The 18,737-nt window shown below is 45.9% G+C and overlaps 2 protein-coding genes and 1 long non-coding RNA gene across 8 annotated transcripts in view; 2 read left to right on the top strand and 1 right to left on the bottom strand.

Moving 5' to 3' along the window:
- The first annotated feature begins 16 nt into the window (after window positions 1–16).
- LOC140695723 (uncharacterized) lies at window positions 17–7,154 on the top strand. The gene is made up of 3 exons (XR_012071567.1): window positions 17–798; window positions 6,418–6,546; window positions 6,664–7,154. It is a non-coding gene; the product is annotated as an uncharacterized lncRNA (long non-coding RNA).
- Window positions 7,155–8,812: 1,658 nt separating this feature from the next.
- FASTKD3 (FAST kinase domains 3) lies at window positions 8,813–18,066 on the bottom strand. 3 transcript variants are annotated; one of them, XM_015251679.3, is made up of 7 exons: window positions 17,804–18,066; window positions 14,799–16,269; window positions 14,029–14,114; window positions 11,874–12,048; window positions 10,701–10,770; window positions 10,248–10,362; window positions 8,813–9,207 (listed from the first exon to the last, which is right to left on the bottom strand). In XM_015251679.3, exons 2-7 carry the CDS (start codon window positions 16,234–16,236, stop codon window positions 9,100–9,102), a joined length of 1,992 nt encoding a protein of 663 aa, XP_015107165.2. In that variant the 5' UTR covers window positions 16,237–16,269; window positions 17,804–18,066; the 3' UTR covers window positions 8,813–9,099. The 3 variants fall into 3 exon arrangements, 2 of the variants coding, with proteins under 2 accessions (XP_015107165.2, XP_015107168.2); XR_004189409.2 differs by lacking the exon at window positions 8,813–9,207 and having other exon boundaries at window positions 10,284–10,362; window positions 10,701–10,881; XM_015251682.3 differs by lacking the exons at window positions 8,813–9,207; window positions 10,701–10,770.
- Window positions 17,810–18,737, top strand: part of MTRR (5-methyltetrahydrofolate-homocysteine methyltransferase reductase) — a 24,328-nt gene continuing 23,400 nt past the window's right edge. For 2 of the 4 annotated variants that reach the window (XM_031676894.2, XM_006198296.4), the window contains exon 1: window positions 17,810–18,072. The gene's annotated coding sequence lies outside the window, so the exon portion shown is untranslated. Of the gene's footprint in view, window positions 18,073–18,141; window positions 18,686–18,737 lie in introns of those variants that run through there. The other 2 variants (XM_072958872.1, XM_072958871.1) reach the window with 1 other exon arrangement.

Genomic DNA, 18,737 nt, shown 5'->3' with positions numbered 1-18,737 from the left:
TGGGGCCGACCCTACCCCTCCCTCCTGGCACCTCTCATTCGGGCTCTCCCCTTAGTGCCTCCGGGGAGCCCCAGCTGCTAACTCTGCGGGGTCGGTGTTCCCTGGTGGGAGGCGCCTCTTGGATCCGCACTTTCCAACCTGCTTACCTTTCCCCGCGCAGTGTCAGTTCCTTCACACACAGACCACTGTTCCTTGGGCAGTTAATGACCCCGCATCTACTGTGTGCCAGCGCTGAGGATGTAGCCTTGAACCAAGCAGCCCTCGTCCCTCTGGATCTGAGAGTCTGGTGAGGAAGACAGGTGACAGCCGTGAAAAGAACAAGTAACTTGAAGAGGGTCTGGAGCATCGCCTCCGAAGAGGAACAGAGAGCTGCACGTGTAATTTAAAACTTGCTGGTAACCACACTCTCACCCTCCCCTGGGTAGAAATCCTAAAAGCGCCAGCAAAGAAAAAAAAAGGTCTTATAATCTACTACTTCCCTCAACTTCTGCAACCTCTTTTAAAGACCGGACATAGGCGGTCAGCTAACGGGCAGGAGGCTTCATAAGCTTTGCGTAGATCATCCGGTATCACCTTCGTAAAATGGAAGCGGTTGACACCAATTATCTTGAGAACTCAGCTAAAACTGAGACTGAAATCGTTTCATTGTAAAATCTTTTTCTGCAGTTATGTGGAGGTGCGTCTGCTAGCTTCAATTTCAGTAGGTGACATTTTGTTCTGCCCTGTGACCTGACTGCTGTGGAGGGCACGTTTACAGACATACACTGTTTTCCTCTGATGGCTCAAGTCTGGCACAGGGTAGGTACACAACATATACTTGGTAACTCGGTAGAGAAATACAATGCCATAGTTTGGGTTCCTTCTAAAGGTGAGTCTGGGACAAGGGCTTGGATGCTCTATTTGGGGAAGAGTGAGGGGCCAGAAGAGTGAGAGCAGCAGGAAGGTCAATGGAAGGCTAAATTCTCAAGGTCACCTCTGAGGGCAGCTGGAGTTCAACCTTGCCCAGGACTTTCTTTGGAGCCTGGGGCACGCCTCTCAGAATCTCCCGCCAACTCAACAAGGAGGCTCATTTTTACCTCTTATTCCCAGTCCTTGTAGGGTGAGACTTCTTTCTGGATTGTTCACTCCTGACCTTGTTTGTCCTCTGCCCAGCGCTGCCCAGACTCCCCTGAGGGTTTCCTCGGAGTCAGAGAAGCCCTGGGGCTGACAGTGAAAGGCACGGGGCACTTACTTGAGGTGTGATGCTAATGCATTACAATGAGCATATAATGAGAGGTTCAAGGTCCACTGGAAGTCAAATCCTCTGCCATCTTGGGCTTAGTTGGTTCTAACCAGTTCTTGTTTCTCCCCTTTGTTCTATTCGAGGAAGGAGCAGAGGTATGATCCTGGGGGCAACAGTCTCTGTAACAAGGGGTGTAAACAAGAGGCAGGGGTTAGGGGAAGCCCCTCAGGGTCCTGCTCGGTATCAGCTGCCAGGCGTGAATCAGAGGTGGAGGAAACAATGGGTAAAATGAACTTTGCTATTTTCAATTATCAAGAGATTTTAGTTCCTTTTTTAAAAAAATATTTTCCTATATGACCCTAATATATATTCCAGGTACATAAGTGGAATACAAGGTCAAAGAGTCTAACTTGTTTAAGTCCCTTGTGTCTTTGACTTGTACCTTCAAAGTTCTGCACGGGGGAAGGGAAGGGAAGGGAAGGGAAGGGAAGGGAAGGGAAGGGAAGGGAAGGGAAGGGAAGGATAAAAGAATGAAAACCCTACGGTCAAAGGAAGTGGATTAATAGTACAAGAAGGCACGCTGAGTGTGGGTTAACTCTGCAGGAGGTCAGGGCATCTTTGTTTCAAATGACAACCTTAGTAGTTTGGAATGTCCACCCTCCAAAGCCCATTCCAGCATCATGGAAGCTACCCTGGCACTAGGATGGAGCTGACGTTGGGTGACAACGTTGCACTGGTCTGATTTAGGCAGATGTGAGTGCACTAACTACTGTTCATGCAGCCTGTTCTGCGGATCTGCCAGAACGTCTCTGCCTGCAGCTCCCTGCTGGGAGTTGGGAGAAATTCATGGGAGGGCGGTCTCCACTGCAGGACCTTGGGCAGTTCCCAGGAGCATAGGCAGTGCCTGGTCTAAACTGCAGCTGGAACCTGTGCCATTTCTCTTGACATCTGGGCAGAATGTAAGCGTGGAGAGACCCAGTGGGGAGAATGTCTGTTAATTTCAGGCAGAGGAGGAGAAAGCAGAGGAGGGCACTTTTCTGTGACATTAGCATGCCATGTGTCACGTTGGCAGTGGCTTCAGCATATCTTGCGTAGCATTTATGTTATATTTGTCATATGTTCTCATAAACCAACACACCTGTTAAGTTCAGGAGAACCTCTGGTTCTTCATGCTGATGAGAAAACTAAGATGTAGGCAGGATAAATGACTGGATGCAGGGGACACAGCCAGTGTCCTGAAAGATGCATGAAATCTCCAGAAAGGGAGGGGCTGCTCTGGGGGAAGGTTTTGTCCTTGGGGCCCTTGGACCATTCAGAGATGGAGCTATGGCCTGGACAAAGCACAAAGCTTTAGCCAGTGATTCTCAGCAGCACACAGATTCAGCTGAGGGACACAAAACATCAGATGGTCTGCTCTCCACCTTGCAAACCCGTGTTAACTGAGGCAGAGAGAGGAGGGAAAATCATCTGTGAATACATTAACACAGCCTCATCTTTCTAAAACATCTTCTGTTGGAAATGCAAAATTTCACAAGGTTGACATCTCCATTTTAAATTTAAAAGTTTTATAATTATTTTGGTTTTTCTAATTAAAAAAATGTTACAGGAAGGTAATTAGGTTTATTTATTTATTTGTTTATTTATTTATTTTTTAATGTAGGTACTGGGGATCGAACCCAGGACCTTGTGCATGCTAAGCATGCACTCTGCCCCTGAGCTATACCCTCCCCCCTTAATTATTTTGTCTTAAATTTCACTGTAAACTCATTTAAAGTGGCTTAGAATAATTGGACTTTGATTCACAGGCTTTAAAATGGCTTACAATTACTTGGATTAAGGACTACTCTGCATGTGGCTGGTTTTATGATGGTTCAGGGATGGATGGACAAACACAGAGATCTGTAACTGGCAAGGAGGAGAACTGGCTGTGTGTGTATCCAGCAAATCTAATGGTCATTATGAACTCAAGGGTTATGAAATGATGTTCCTGCCTCACCTCTTCCAAATTCCCCATTAGTGCTCTTTGACCTTGAGAATAGCAGCATGACCTTGGCTCCTGGATCAGGGGAGCCACTGCCTGCCCTCCAAACCATCTTTACCAGACCTTGGGCACAGGCAGTGGACTGTGGTTGTATTAACAAACCTTTACCTTATTTGACACCTCTTCCCTGGGAAAGTTGTGTGAATACTGCCAGGAGATTTAGAAACCATGTTTGGCATCAGGTTTTTCCTGTAGGCTGGCTCCTTCAATTGATGGAGTCCCTGTGGCTGGTCACTTTAAGCTTATGAATCAAGACATAAACATATAAATTTAATTTTGGTTTGTTCACTTTGTTGATTTTGAAATAAAAATGACTATGATTTTATACGATGTGTCAAATGAAAAGTGCCCCGCACTGACAGCCCTAGTGATGAGCAGTACCGCCTGGAGCAATCAGGCCTCCTCCCAGAGGGCAGGCCTGGGTCTGAGGCAGGAGATGGTGAGACTGGGACATCCTGTTCTGCCAAGAAATTTTCAAAAAGTAATGTGTCAAGGTCAAAAGGACAAAGAGGCCAACCTGAAGGGTATCCCACTGATCTAAACTAGGACAATTTAAGCTTCTAAAAGATGACTGTAATGAATTAATGCACATCAACTATATAAAATTTCATAAATATCCTAAAGCAAACAAACAAACAAAACTGACCAGCAACCAGCTCTTTATTGAAAAACTTGATATAAGGAAAGGCTCATTTATCTTGTTTTCTTTTTCCCTATATGAACCTTATTTTAGAGTTCACCAATAGTTGGCAGGAGAAATTTCTTTTTTGGGGGGGAAGTAATTAGGTTTATTTATTTATTTATTATTACTTTTGATGGAGGTACTAGGGAATTGAACTCAGGACCTCTGGCATGCTAAGCACTGCACTCTACCACTGAGCTATGCACTCCTCCAGAAATTCCTTCTTTACAGATGGATACAAGATAATAAAAGGAGAAGAAATGATAGAGTTACAAAATCTTTTTTAGACACCTGCTGGAATAATGAATCTAGGTAAGAGTCACCTAAGACGTTAAAGCCAATAGGAGAAAGGGTGATGGGGACCCTATATTGGATGAATGAGGCTGGTGACCCAGGAACTCACCATCAATCTTAATGACTATCACTAAGAGGAGACAACGCGACATTATGATATGAGGCAAAGCTAACACACAGCACCACCTCTGAAGCATCCTTGCTGAAAAAATTAGCCTGAATCTAAGCAAGCCTCTAGGTCGAACTTGTAGTTTTACAGGAGATGCAGCAAGTAGAGGAACCAGCCACAAAATGCCAAATCAATACTGTAGGATGTTTTTACAGGGCAACTGATCTAATTTCTCTAATAAACCAATGACATGGAAGCTAGGTGAGGGAGGGGAGCAGTTATAGACAGGAGACTGAAAACTGAGTAGTATAGCACCTGAAAGCAGTGTGTGGCCTTTGTTCAGCTCCTGATTCAAACAAATCAACAATTAAAGACTACTTCTGAGCCAGCATAGGAAACTTAGAATATAGACCAGGTATCAAATGTCCATAGGCAATAAGTATTAGTTTTGTTAGTTGTAATAATGGCGAAATAAAGACAAAGGAAAATGTTTATTGGCAATGGATGCATACTTTTTTTTTCAGTAAAAGAATCTCAATTTTTATGTATAACCATAACTCTACGAATAATTTTAGTGTGGTAGGCATGAAGTTCCTAGAGATTTAGCTTTCTTAATCCATCAGCAGTCGTTACTTCAATTCGTACTTTTGTAAAATTATTTCTTATTTCCCTTTACAGGTTTTCCTTTTACATCCTTCTTTCCTTACTTAAGTTTTTGCAGAATTATTTTCCTTCTTTCGCAGTTTTAGGAGTTCTTCTCCCCAATCCTTTCCACTGGACCAAAGAATATGATGGCTTGGATTTCTCTAGGAACAGTCCAATTAAAAAAAGGAGAGTAAAGAAAAAGAATAAGAGAATAAGTAGACTAAACAGGATTGGAAAATTGTAGGTTTTATTCCATGCTGAATAAAAGGGCTCATGTGAATTCATTATACTATTCTTTCTACGCTTATGTGTGACCAATGTTTTCTATTATAAAAGTTACAGTAGAATTACTAAGAGATACTGTTTATCTCAAACATTAGAACCCAGAGTATCAGTTCAGGACACCAAGAGTGTGCTGGGGAGATGCGAGGAGTTGGGGAGAGGGGTGTTTGTTTTTTTTCTGAGATGAGATTACAAGTATCTTAATGCAAAATTTCTTACGATGGAGCCAATGGCCAAAGAACATCAGCAGAAAGTTAGGCTTACTGGCTACTGAGACAAGCCCACGGGAGGAACCTCACCGAGAGATGGAAAGGGCAAGGAGAGGATTTGGGTGAAATTGAGTGAAGCTGGGTTGGAGAGACTTGGAGAGTATGCTTGTGTGTAAGAGGGTCAACGTGAGACCTGGCCTGAGAAGACGACCCGGGATCCTCAAGGCAGGGAAATGTGGGATGTTGTGTCCCGAGTTCCCTGACCTGAAACTCTGCATCATTTGGGGAATCGAGGCTGCTTCTATGAGCTATATGCCCCACGAGGTTCAGATGCTGTAGGCACCAGAGGCGTGTTCCATTCTTCCAGATACAATTTCAGACAGCAGGGAGTTTATAGAACGAGATTTCTCAGCACAATGTACTTGATGCTACTTAGCAGAAGGAGCTGCCACAGGTTCAAGATGATGCTGGCCCCAGGAGTCTTTACTGGCGAGTTGGTGGTGCCCCTCCTCCCAGACCATCCCTGACGGGCTCCCTCACCAGGAGCTGCAACAGGGTTTAAACGTGACTGTAAGGTGACTCCTGTGCTTGTAACAAGAGTCCGCACGGCTCATCATTTACTGTTTTCCAGGTACTGGCCAAACAGCTGATGAGGCAAATCTCATTTACGATCCTATACGTATTTAGACGCCCAACGGGTCTGGGTATTTTTCCAGTTTGGGGAAATGTCAGCCTTTGGGGGTTAACTCACCACTATGGAGCCAAGATCCCCTCCCTGAATTTGTACACAAAGTCTTCCAGTGGGTAGCTTTTTTAGAGGAAACTGACCTTGTTTTTTGTTTTCCCAGAATTCTATCAAATATGCTCAATTCTGTTCCTTCCTATTCTTCTTTCCACCTAACAAATATTTACCAAGTCTCTGTATGCACCCAGGTGTATGGAGGTTGACAGGTAGGACCCCAGTCTTCTAAGAACCAGCTGGGATCTCTTCATACCAAGGTACCATCTCCCCTCTCCTGCCTGGTTCAGCCAAAGGGAAGTGCATTCCTTCTTTAGATCAAGGTAAGGAAAATTGCCTCTGTTTCGCTCAGGCAGTTCTTTCACTGCACCCTTCCACAGCTCCTGCCCTGCTGTCCCTCCTAACACAAACCCACACACAGGATCCACTCTCTCCTGCAGGGACCAGGGATCATTCCAGTTCAACGTCTGCAGCCCAATAAATGTCCTGACCTTTGCTGCCCCCTCCTGGCTGGTCTGAAGACCATCGCTGCTGCTTGCAAGGAAAACAACTTTTTTCATCTGTTATTTCCCTTTACTTAACTTTTTTTTTCTTCTCTGCTTTTACTTAAAAAAATGACATCAAGATTATACCTTATTTAAAAACATTATCTATATAGGGTACCAAGGGCTATCATAACTGAATATGTAATTTCAATAAGAAAATTCACATTATTTTTGCTGGCATAGATAGACAATAAAATTTAGTGGCAGGATTTCGTTTACAAGGACACATGTCTTTATAATTTTCCAGAACTTGTCAAATTTACTCCAGTTGGTGAGATGAGAAGCTTTTTATCTGTTGATTAGCCTAAAGTTGTTTTCATAATATATAACTGCATATTTTCAGGATTGAAATTTGCTTTAATACACAGTGCCAGAGTTAGTTCTAACCTCATTTCCTGTGACGACCTTGTCTGCTTTGTGCTGAGTGCTCTGGCCACAGTGATGCCTGAAATGCTTTCCCACCAGTGACCTGCCTTCCTCTGAAATTCAGCTTACAAATCACTGCAAGAAGCCTCCTCTCACGCCCCAGGCAGGCCTGAAGTCCAGTGCATCCCAGAGTCTTGCTCCCGCTTGGGGAGTGCCAGCTGGCTCATTGCTGCAACCACCTGCGCATGTATTGTCTTGCCCCCTCCTTGCTCCTCAAGGTGGGGGCTCCTTTCGGCTTCCTTTGGGCGCTCTTAACATTCAATGGGTTGGCAGCATTATCAGAGCTCACTAATAAACGTTTGGTGAAGGAAGGTAGGAAGGTAGGAAGGTAGGAAGGAAGGAAGGAAGGAAGGAAGGAAGGAAGGAAGGGCTAAATGAAACAAAAGCTCAGCAGAGGATGTAACTAAAAGTGCAGAGGGAGGACTATCTGATTCCGATGAGAGCAACCAGGAAAAAAAAAGGTCCTGATGGGTGAGAAGGATTTAGATCAATGGAAAAGCTGGGGGAAGGTTTTAGGCTGTGCTGTCTTTTCATAGCATTTATAACAGACTGCCATCACCTCTCTGTGTGGCCATTTAGTTAAGACTCTCTTCTCTTTAAGCTGTGAGCTCGTTGCCTCCCCAGCACATTTAAGGGGCGTTTCACACCCAGGGGCGAGCTGAGCCATGAGAGAGAGATGGACGGCGTGCTGGACTCGGCACCTCTCCTCTCATTAATTTCCATTTGCTCTCATAGGCTCTCTCTCCTCTGTAATTAGAGCATAAACTTTACAGAATGATCTTAGCGTTCATCTGGTCTCCATTTCTACTCTGGAAACAGACCCCAAAAGATAACATGAACTACATAGCACGATGGGGTGAAATCCAGACCAACTAAAAGAAGCTAACATGGGCTGTGTGCTGCTCTGAGGGGGTGGTTACCCAAGCGTTCTGTGTTTATTAACTAATTTCTTATTTCAATCCATTATAGCAAATTAATGGAACCCAAGGAGGGGGTCATTGGAACCTCCAATCTATAGCCAGTTGGTCAGAAGCACGGGCCATGGAACAAGCTGGACTTGTGACTGGCATCTGAAAGGGTGGTGGCGAGGGCAGTCTTGTGGCACTGCGCCCTCAGCCTGTGGGGCCCGACGCTGTCTCCAGGTGGTGCCAGAACTGAGTTCAGCTGTGGGATGCCCAGCTGGTGTCGGAGCCCCCACACCCCACTCCCTCGGCCAGCACACACACTGCATTTGGGTAAAGAACCCTTTTTATCCCCTGAAATGTTAACGTAACGGGACAATGAAGCATCTGCAATGAACTGAAGAATTTAATTAATTCTAAATGTAAAATTTAGAAGTTTCTCCCTCCAATCAAACCTTTCCCCCAAACCCTGCTTTTTCACATCTTGATACATTTAAAAAAAACAAAAAAAACATAAAAAGCTCCCATACCAATACAAAATATTTTCTTATTAACTAAAGGGTTATTTCTGTATAAGTCTACAATTATATATGCTTACATCCAGTCTATTTTTCATTGCTCCTTTTCCTGACCATCTATTACTTCCTCTAACAAAATATAAAAGAAAAACATGGGAGATAAAATTTTTCTTACATTTGTTAGAATAGGAAACAAAGGTCTCTCAAGAGTATATTTTCAGTTAGCAGCTACCTGTCACAAAACACAAGACTTAAAAATAACACTTACACGTTACGTTCTTTATTGTACTGGATTGATTCTGTTTGATGTATAAAAGTATCTATGACACTAGTATTAAATAAAGATTAAAATTAACTTCAAATTTGCCACTGATAAGTGCATACACGGTGCGAGGAAATGAGAGACCCTTCCCAGATCACCACAGTCCGTAAACAAATGGCTAATTTGCAAGTTCTGTCACTACTTTGAGTTCTGAAGCCAGCATTCATTCTTGATACCAATGTCTGCCAAAGTTTTGAGAAAATAGTTTTCTTTGTAAGTATTCCACTAATTCAAGTCTTGATTTTAGCATCTCAATCTCATAATAGGGAATCTGTAAAGAGAGGAAAATAAAGTGCATCATGGTCCTCTGTAATCTGAAAGGTGTGCCCAGTGCTGGAGCCCCTGGCTGGCAGGGGCTCCACCTGTCAGTGGGATACCTAAATGAGAATCAGACACGATCGCCGTCCTCCAGGAGCTTACAAATTAGGTGCCAACCTAAAATATACAATAAATACAAAGAGTAAACAGTAATACAAAACAAAACATGCAAAGAATATCGGTGCTCTAGTTTTGAGAGGGAGTCAAATTTCAGATAGGATGAAAGGTCGGCCTGAGCTGGGAGCTGATGAATGACCAGGATTTAGACACTCAGAGCGGTGGGGACCCCTGGAACAGGGGGGCAGAGGAAGAAGAGGAAGAGGAGGGAGGAGACCACCGAGCTCGGAGCGGAGAGCCTGGCTGCGGGCCCACCTCGGAGGGTCTGGAATGTTGACCCGTGGAGGAGTCTGACTTTCTCCCATAAGCAGTGAGAAAGCAATGAGCGCTTCTGAGCACGCTGGCATGATTTGTTGGAGGGAAATTAATCTGGGTCTGTGCACGATGGAGTGGAAAGAAGTGACCAGACAGGAGAGCAGAGGGCAGACTGGGGGGCGGCTCAGGGAAGGCAGACGCTCTGGGTACATTTACTGCGAGTCCTCGCTCGAGACCTTGCTAAGTGAGCTACGGTGGAAATAGAGAGTCTTACACATCGTGCTGATGAAGAACCTGGTTGGCCATCTTGTCTATTTTATTCATTAGATCAAAGGGAAATTAAAACAAAATAGATATTCCAATAATTTACTAATTCTTAAAGCAAAGTTAAGCACAGCTTATACAGAATTTAGGGATGGCTCCCTTTTGGTAAACAAAAGGTTTGAAAATTGTGTATTTCAAAATATAACTCAAGAGACTTAAGCCTAATTAACAGAGGTGGCATTTAAACTAGACAGAAGACCCAGTCCACTGGGCTGGCATACCACTTAGTACCCTGGAAAAAGCAAATGTGAACTAGAAATGGCTTTTCGGGGAAAAAAAAAATAGGTGGAACCATACCTGAATGACCTGGTAACCAAGCAGGCGCAGGTGTCTCTGTTTGGTAGCTTCCTTCCCCAGTAAGTGTTTGCTATTCAAACAAAATCTTTTTGGACCATCAATGCACAGTGCTACCCTGAAAAACCAAAGAGGAGAGAGAAATTTGATTTTTAAAACAATCCAAAATATGTATATGTTTTTAGTTGCCAGAGTTTATTTGGGATTTAGCTATTCCTTCATGCCAATTCTGTTTTCAAATGAACCATGACTGTTATCCATTAATGAGGTGAAAAAGTACTCAACTTTATTAACACTGAGATTCATAAAATGTTACATGGAATTTCCAAAACTAGTATGCCGGAGTGTTTTTATTTCCACAATCATGTCTACTTTTTTCACTTTCTTAAGAAAACAATCCCTGTTTATTAACCTTGACAAGTCTTGTAACATATAAACCACAACAGTTTTCTTTACCTTTTATGCACATCTTCATCGACTGTAAATGGCACTACAAATCCATCTCCATCTAATTTAATTTCAACATCTGGTGAGAGAAGAAAGGAAAAGCTCTTCGTGTGATACCCTCACAAACACTCTCTTCCTTTCCTCCTCGTTTTGATTTCCTCCACACTGCATTTATCAACTGGGCAGAAGGCTGCAAAGCAATGACCACACCAGACAGCGGTGAGAACTTCAATCAGAACCACGCCCAACCATGTCAGCCTCAAGCTAAGGAGGCTGCACTGCACTAAAACAAGGAGGGGGCCCTCAAGGCATCTGGGCAGGATGTGAACCCCACATACACTTCACTCTCCTTGTAACAACTGGTGGGAGCAGGCAAGAAAATCCTTTGAGTTAAACAAAGTCAGACGCCAGTGCCACCGACAGCTTTCATCACCGGAGCGCCGGCGCCCCCAGGGAGCTGAAGCAGCCTGCACCTGACACGTGGGCCCTGAGCACCTGCAGGCTCCTGCCTTCTTTCCTTGTAAAGGAGCCCATAAAGGAGGGGGGAGACGTGGCCACCTGGAGCCTATGAACCCTGTCTTCTTTGAGCTGTCTCCTACTTAACAATTTTAAAAAACTGCAAAGGCAGAAGGGCTCTGCCTGCCTAGTAAGCCCAGAACTTCCGTGATGATGGAAATGCTTATACCTGCTACGGAGCACTTTCGGCGGGCAGCGTGACTGGGGGCCTGCACTGTGCATTTTTACAACTGTAAGTATTTAAATTTAAACAGCACTGGCAGTGTGGCTACTGTGCAGGGCAGCACCGGCCCGAGCAGCCCAATAGCTGACAGTCACCGAGCATTTACTGTGCCCCAGCTCCCGTTCTATTTCACTTCATCCTTCAACAAGTCTTTGAGGTCACTATCCCTCTTGCTCTCACCTTGCAGATGAGAGCAAGCAAACGAATGCCCAAAAAGGATGCCCGAAGTCCTTCTGCTACTTTTTGGCCAACACGTGGGACTCAGCCCCACCCTCAGTCCTGGCTCTTCGGCCCAACTGCCCCCCCACCCCCATTCCAGTTTGCCTTCAGGGAAGGGCCAGCCCCATCCTGTGTTTCCAGACCTTTGATGCTGCTGAGCCGCACGTGCTCCCACAGCCGGCACCGGGCTGAACTTAGTGAACCACGGACTCCCCACTACTTACCTATCGTGTAACGATAGGGTGTTAACACCTTTGAGGCAAAATACAGTCTTGCTCCTAAAAGGTCAATCAGTCCAATCACCACAGATTTATAAAGCTGAAAATCCACGGGGGTCTCCAGGGAGGAGCACGGAGTGAGGAATGATTTCACTTGATATTTAAAAAGAAGTTTTGGACCCTAAAAATGTATGTGCAAACACGAGAAAGAAAAATAAGACACAGTGTCAGAGAATACAACGAAGGTTGCCTGAGTATAAACTCTGATCCAAGGTGGCTCCGCAAGCAGGACACTTCTCCTGGACTTGGACAGGAGTCTTCCTCGAAGTGACAATGCCAGATATTCTTGTTACGGTTCAAGTCTAACAGTGCAAAATACCTTTGATGTGTTTTAAATATAGTCATTAGTCACTGAAAGAAAGAAAGAGTGAAAGAAAGAAAAGAAAGAAACAAACAAAGACAGCTCAAGGAACATCTTTGGAACTCTGAGAATTGCTTTAAGGGACTTGAGAACACCAACTAAAGTTTTTAATGGTGGAAAATGTGATAAAGCTGGCATTTCGATTCAATAAGAAAAGGACAGCTGTGGGGCATATGGTGCTAGCAACTGGTCACCCATCTGGAAAAGAACTAAGTTAAAGTTCTACCACACATTACAGATTATAATCAATTCTGGGTAGACTAAAGATCTAAATATAGTAAGAAAGATAATATTTTTTTAAAATTTGGTAAAGTTTTTATCTTGCCTTAGGAGTCATAAAATATTATTAAACAAGATAGGAAACCCAGCAATCATATAAGATGGATAGAGTTGACTACAGAAAACTTAAAGATTTCTATACGGCAAAAGGCATCATAAATAATGTTAAATTAAAACTAAAATAATTTGTAACCACACACCGGGAGGAAATATGTTCAATACACGTGATAGTTAATCGTTATGTTTTACAATGTGTTCTAGGACAAAAAACAAAAACAAAAATAAAAGACAACCCAAAAGAAATAGAAGTGAAGGTGTAACAAGGCAATTCACTGCAAGTATAGACAGACAATAAACACCCGAGAACATGCTCAAGTTCACTGTTGCTCATTAAAATGCAATTCAAGCACATGACATGACATTTCACTGAGTCGAATGACAAAAATTACAGGGACTAATGACACACTGCAGCACAAGTGGGGAGATGTGGTCACCTTCACTCACTGCTGGTGAATGTGACCTCTACAACCATCAGGGAAAAAGTCTGTCAACATCGATCGAAAATCAGTCCAGTAGCCCAGCACACAGGAAACTAGTCTTTAGAATAAAAAAACAACAAGACTTCAGAATGAAAGGATATGTAAGCATGTTTATGACAGGCAGCATGCTGATCCAAACCGTGGGAAAACGCCTGACAGCCCATCACTGGTGCAACAGTAGAATGAAGACCATGAAATACCAGGCGCTCCTTTAGAGGAACGCATTTGATCTGTGTGTATTACCCTCGAGGACTGTCCATGATATGCTGGGCAAAAAGCAAAGTGTAGTGTGAAGAGTCCCATCCATGAAAATAAACTATACAGTGTTTGGGAGCTGCTTGTAAATGTGGCTCAGGCGAGTACGGAGGACCAGGCAGGAAGGAGCGAGCCTGCGGATGCCATTTCTGACCCTAAACAACCTGCCGGATAAAGTCATCAGAATGCATCTTTAGGATAATTTATACAAAACACAGACTCCACCTAAACCGAATGCTATCGTCTTAAGAATGAAAATTCTGGCTTGGTTTAAAAACATACTCAGCAACGGTTCAGGAACTGTTCCGCGCAGAGATCACACTTTTGTACCACACGCAACAGCCCTGGGGAAGGCCGAAACCCCTCAGAGCCCTGGGAGTGCACCTAGGAGCACTGGGACCCCTCTCCCCGCGGCACTTGGTAAAACCTTCCGAGAAGACTCACACAGCAGGAAAAGGCTCTTTCAAGAACAAGATAACAGGAACGGGGTCCACTTATTAGAGACAAAGTTCTCTGCTGGCAACTTACTTCAAGTGAATGAAAATTCTACTTTCTAATGAAGTCACTGAGACAGCTCAAAAGAGACAGAACTTAAAAGATTTGGAGGGGTGGGGCAGAAGAAAAGTGTCCCTGCAGGTTAGTAAAGCAACGCAGGTCAAGCTTTTACCTTATAGAAGGGGCACTCTAGAACTGAGGTTAAGAAAAGCTGGGTCAGCTGTGCTAGGCTCAGTCTGTCCAGATAGGGTTCGTCACCTGAAACAAAGAGCATCGCAGTCAGAGTTAAGCTGGGACTTCGGCACGTGTAGTGAGCGAAGAGAACACCCAGAGTGCACACTGCTCATTCATTCACTCCACTAGGGTGCTTTTAAATGGCCCCAGGGAAAGAACTTGTTAGAACTAATTATACCTTCTTGTTTGCTGTCTCAATGAAATCTCATATGGCTTCCAAGAACTCAAGCTCTTAACCAGAAAATAGGATTAAAAGTGACAGACGTAATGTTAGTAGAATTAGCGGGGATTTCCTTTACCCATGGAGATCCAGATTTCAACATGTTTGGGTGACCCTGAATTAAGATAAACAATATCATCCTCTCAAATATAAAAAAAAAGGGAGTGATACAGCTGCTTTCCCATCAAAGATCCTAACGTGTTACTGTGACACTGTCGTCGGCATCACCAGATCCCCGAGAGAGGACTCAGTTCTCAGCTAGGGCAGCAGTCTGCGGACCCAAGACCGTCCTCTCTCCATGCAGGGTTCTAGCATCTTTAACTCTAGGTTTATATTAGCAGCTGCAACTTCAGATCTCATCTTTAGGTCATTATGAAAGAAAAAACAAAGGCAAAGCATTGCTCAATTAAAAAAGGTACATACGTGACTTGAAAAATCACAAGTTCAAACACTAATTTTTCTACTCTCAGAAGTCATGGCCAACTCACCTTGCAGCCGCTGAAGAAAATGTGGGCTGAATAATTTTGCCATAAAGTTGACTGGATGGCATTCAATAAGTGAACATGAATGGAGAAGTTTCAATAGTGTTTTGGGTGGAAAAGAACTGAAATGAGTTAACAGTATATTTTCTAGCTTCGTAAACAAAGCAGAGGCATTTGGTGGCAAATAATTGAGTTTTCCAAATGGCTCAATTAACTCAGAAATTTGGCTGGGTGAGAATTTCTCAGGTTGGCAAACAAAAGCTTCTGCCACCGCATTCAGGATGGGTTTGGAAAGAATCCGTTTGCTGCCGCAGTACCCCATGACCGCGCTGAGGACCTCGGGATCCAGGGTGAGACACAGCGGGGCGACGTGCTGCTCCAGGGCTTTTGTAAAAAACCTGTCATTGTGCCCAAAGTAGATGAAAGCCTCTAAGACTTTTCCCAGCTCTTTGTTGGTGAAGTGTGGGATGTGCCTCACCGCATGTTTACCCAATTTTATAACCAGAGGAAGTGCCTGAGTTTGATCAAGAACCACCAGGGCAGTGAGCATCTGGCTCATCAAGTTAGGACTCAGGCTGGAAACGACCGACAGAGAAAAGGTATTCATCTTATTTAAAAACGCCTGGTGTTCGTGCACTGAGTCGGGACACATCTGCAGTATTCTATAGAGGGTCACAACATCTTCAGGGGTAAAGGCTTCCAAATTTTTACCCTGCAGTAGACATATAATCCGTTCTACGGCTGAACAATCTGGACCCCGCAGTTTAATCAGACTTTCCCCCAGAACACAAAGACTGTGGACGTCCAGGCCAACGCTTCCGAGACGATGCTGGCACTCGGCCACCAGTTTCAGCAGCAGGCTGCTTCGGGGGTCCACGTACGACAGAGTCAGGGCTTGCAAAGCAGTCGCCAAAGTGGCATTTGACAGATTTGAGGGGTCCTGTTCCAGCTGATCACATACAACCTGAAAGATGCTGTTCTCCAGTATCTCTTTCGGCAGCCTTTGGAAATCCCCCTTTTTTTCCACTTCGCAAATCCGTTTGAGGGCTCCTGCTGCCACAGCGTCGGGCAGAGTCTGCAGTGTGCTTAGGAAACTTAACACTTCTTCGGATGAGGTGAAGTTGTTTAGTCTCCTGTAAGATATCTGTTCATCCTCATTTTTAAGATTTTGTTCAAACCTGTCCCAGTCATGTACTTGAGAGAATGCTGGCTCACCAGCTGGAGGAAGGTCATTTCCATTTTCCGAGTGGAACTTTTGACAAGGGGCGTGACGGAACCTGACCCTGACAGGCCCAGGTGGCAGTGAACAGAACCATGGACATAGGTGCTCCTGGACTATCTTGTGAACATGATTCACACGTTGATTTCTCAGAGCAGCCAGAGCTCCATGTATCCGAAAATCAGATAAATGACAGAGGTTCCTCCGCAAGGTAATTAAAGCCATGCCATCAGATTCTCAATTCCTCCTGATTTATACCTACATTAAAGAATTAAAAACATGGTCAAACGTAAAAGAACATAGCTCACTTAACATCAACGCTTATAAAAGTCAGGATGAGTACCCAAAAGAAGTGCTTCTCAGTAAACACCTCCCACTCGAACCTGTGAATGAAAAATACCGCCTGCCACTTCAGTAAACAAAGCACATTGCAGCCTTCTAGCCATCACATCACAGTCACTCCCAGAGGTGAGCCCTGCGGGGAGTCAGGATGGAAACAGGATGCTCACCATCAAGCCCTCAGTCACTGCAGCCACCCGGAACAGTGCTCCCAGAGGGGAGTCAAGATGGGAAAGCACAGGAGACTGGCCCTAGGTAGGTGAGGTACATATCAAAGGAATGATTTCAGCAAGCCCAGACTCTTGCACCCTCCCAAAGAAAAGCACTAAGTTCCTTAACTTGAGATGGTTTTCAATTAACTAATCTTTTGATGTTCCAACTACCTGGTTTTTGTTGCAAAAGCTCGTATATATCCTGCTCCTCCCCTCTTTGGAGCAGTCCCTTAGAGCGATCTGAGAGGGACTGTCTCCCAGGCTTGAAGTCCTGGAAAAGCCCGCCAATAAAACATAACTCAGCTTCTAGGCTGTGCATTTATTTCAGTCGACACATAAGTACCAAAGAGCAGAGTCGCTGCATCCGAGAGCTTAGACCCAGGGCTGGACCTGAGAATAAAAGTCGCTGTCATTTGCTGGGCAATGCTGCACTTCACGAGCATTGTTAGTTTTCCCAACAACACAACTTCTATGTCATTTTAGAAGTGAGGAAATTGAAGCACAAAGATGTCTTAGTGTCCAGCTGACACAGCTCATAAGTGGTAGTTAGGTTTCAAACTCAGGCAGTCCAGATCCCATGTGCTGGTTGATGGAAGGAATTGCGTTTGCTTTAACTTAAAAAAGGCAACCGGGGGAGGGTATAGCTCAGTGGTAGAGTGCGTGCTCAGCAAGTACAAGGGCCTGTGTTCAATCCCCACACCTCCATTAAAAAATTTAAAACAAACTAATTAACTCCCCCTTCCAAAAAATTAAACAAATAAATAAATAAATAAGGTCAAGGGACCATTACTTCAGATAAGTCAAATCAAGGGTAAATGCGCTTAAAGGGCCCCAAGGTGTTGGTTTCCCCGTAGAGTCAGGATTTGACCAGAACTGAGTAAGAAAGAGGTCTAGTTGGCTAATGGGAAAAAAGAAATAGAATAAAAATAGTAAAACACTGGTTAACGCAGGAGGAAGGTGGGCGGCAGGTCCACACCTGAACACCCGGCCGCGGGACGTGGGGACGAGCGTGCGGGACAGAGGGGCCGGGGCGCCTCGGGGGCCGCAGTCTCCTTGGAAAGGACGCCACAAGCCAGGCGTCCCCAAACCCGGCGCCCCTGGGACCTGCGCTCAAGCACCGGCAGGGCAGGTGCGGCGGCCTACGAGCCGGGGGAGCCAAGGCAGCGCCGGCGCTCAGCGAAGCCTCAGGCCACGCACGCCCGGCCGGGCCAACCGAGCCCACAGCCCGCGTGGACACCTACCGAACACGGCGCGCCAGGGGTCCCAGCAGCCTCACAGGTCCCGGAGCCTCGTGAGCCCCCGTACGCGCGCGCCGCGGTAGGGGGGGGGGCCGAGGAATCCGCGCATGCGCACGAACTGGTGCCCCGCGTCCGGCGCGCTGTGATTGGCCCAGCTCCTCTCCCGCGCTTCCTATTGGTCTCGGGAGCCGAGCACTAGGCTCTGCGTGCGCAGGCGCGGGGGCAGGCAGCGCAGTTTCTTCGCTTTTCCCCAGCGTCCGGGGAGCCCGCGGGTGAGTACTCGGTAAAAGCCGCTCTCCGGGTGGGTATCCCCCGGCCCGGGCCCGAGGGGAGGCGGCTCAAGGTCGGCGAGGGCACTAGCCTCCGCGTCCCCGCGTCCTTCCCCCGGCCGGGCTGGGCGAGCGGGTCGGTCAGGACCTTGGCCCCGCGGTGCTGCGGCCCGGCGGGAACTCGGCCCTGAGGCCTTCCCGCCGCCTCCCGGAGCGGGTCCCCGGCTGCGCCGCGGCGTTTGCTAGAGCGGAGCCGGTCCCGCAGGTCTCTGTGGGCTCCTCCTCCGTCGGCCTCCTGGTTCCGAACCCTTTTCTAGGCTGGGGGAAAGGGCACTTCTGGGCGCGGGGTCAGGTGCGGGCGCCGGAGAGTCAGGAACGTTGGGAGCGCGGACCAAGCCAGACGCAGGTCCTGCTCCCGCCGTTTCTCCGCCTGACCGCGTCCTGCGGGCGCCTCGGAACCTCCTCTGGGAACGTGGGGTGAAGTACCTGCTTTATAAGGTGGTTGTGGGACCGAGGGGGTCATGGTCTGAAGCACCTCGAGCTGGGCTTGGCTCCCAGGTCGCAGCTGTAATAATAAGCGATGCCGTTTCCATCACTAGGGTTTCACACTTTCCAGGTGTGTAGTGTCTTGCTGTTATTTATCTGTTCGTTCAGTAAACCCATTGAGC

The sequence above is a fragment of the Vicugna pacos genome, chromosome 3, assembly GCF_048564905.1.
Source record: "Vicugna pacos chromosome 3, VicPac4, whole genome shotgun sequence".
NCBI lineage: Eukaryota > Metazoa > Chordata > Mammalia > Artiodactyla > Camelidae > Vicugna > Vicugna pacos.
This window is presented reverse-complemented; position numbering and strand designations above follow the sequence as displayed.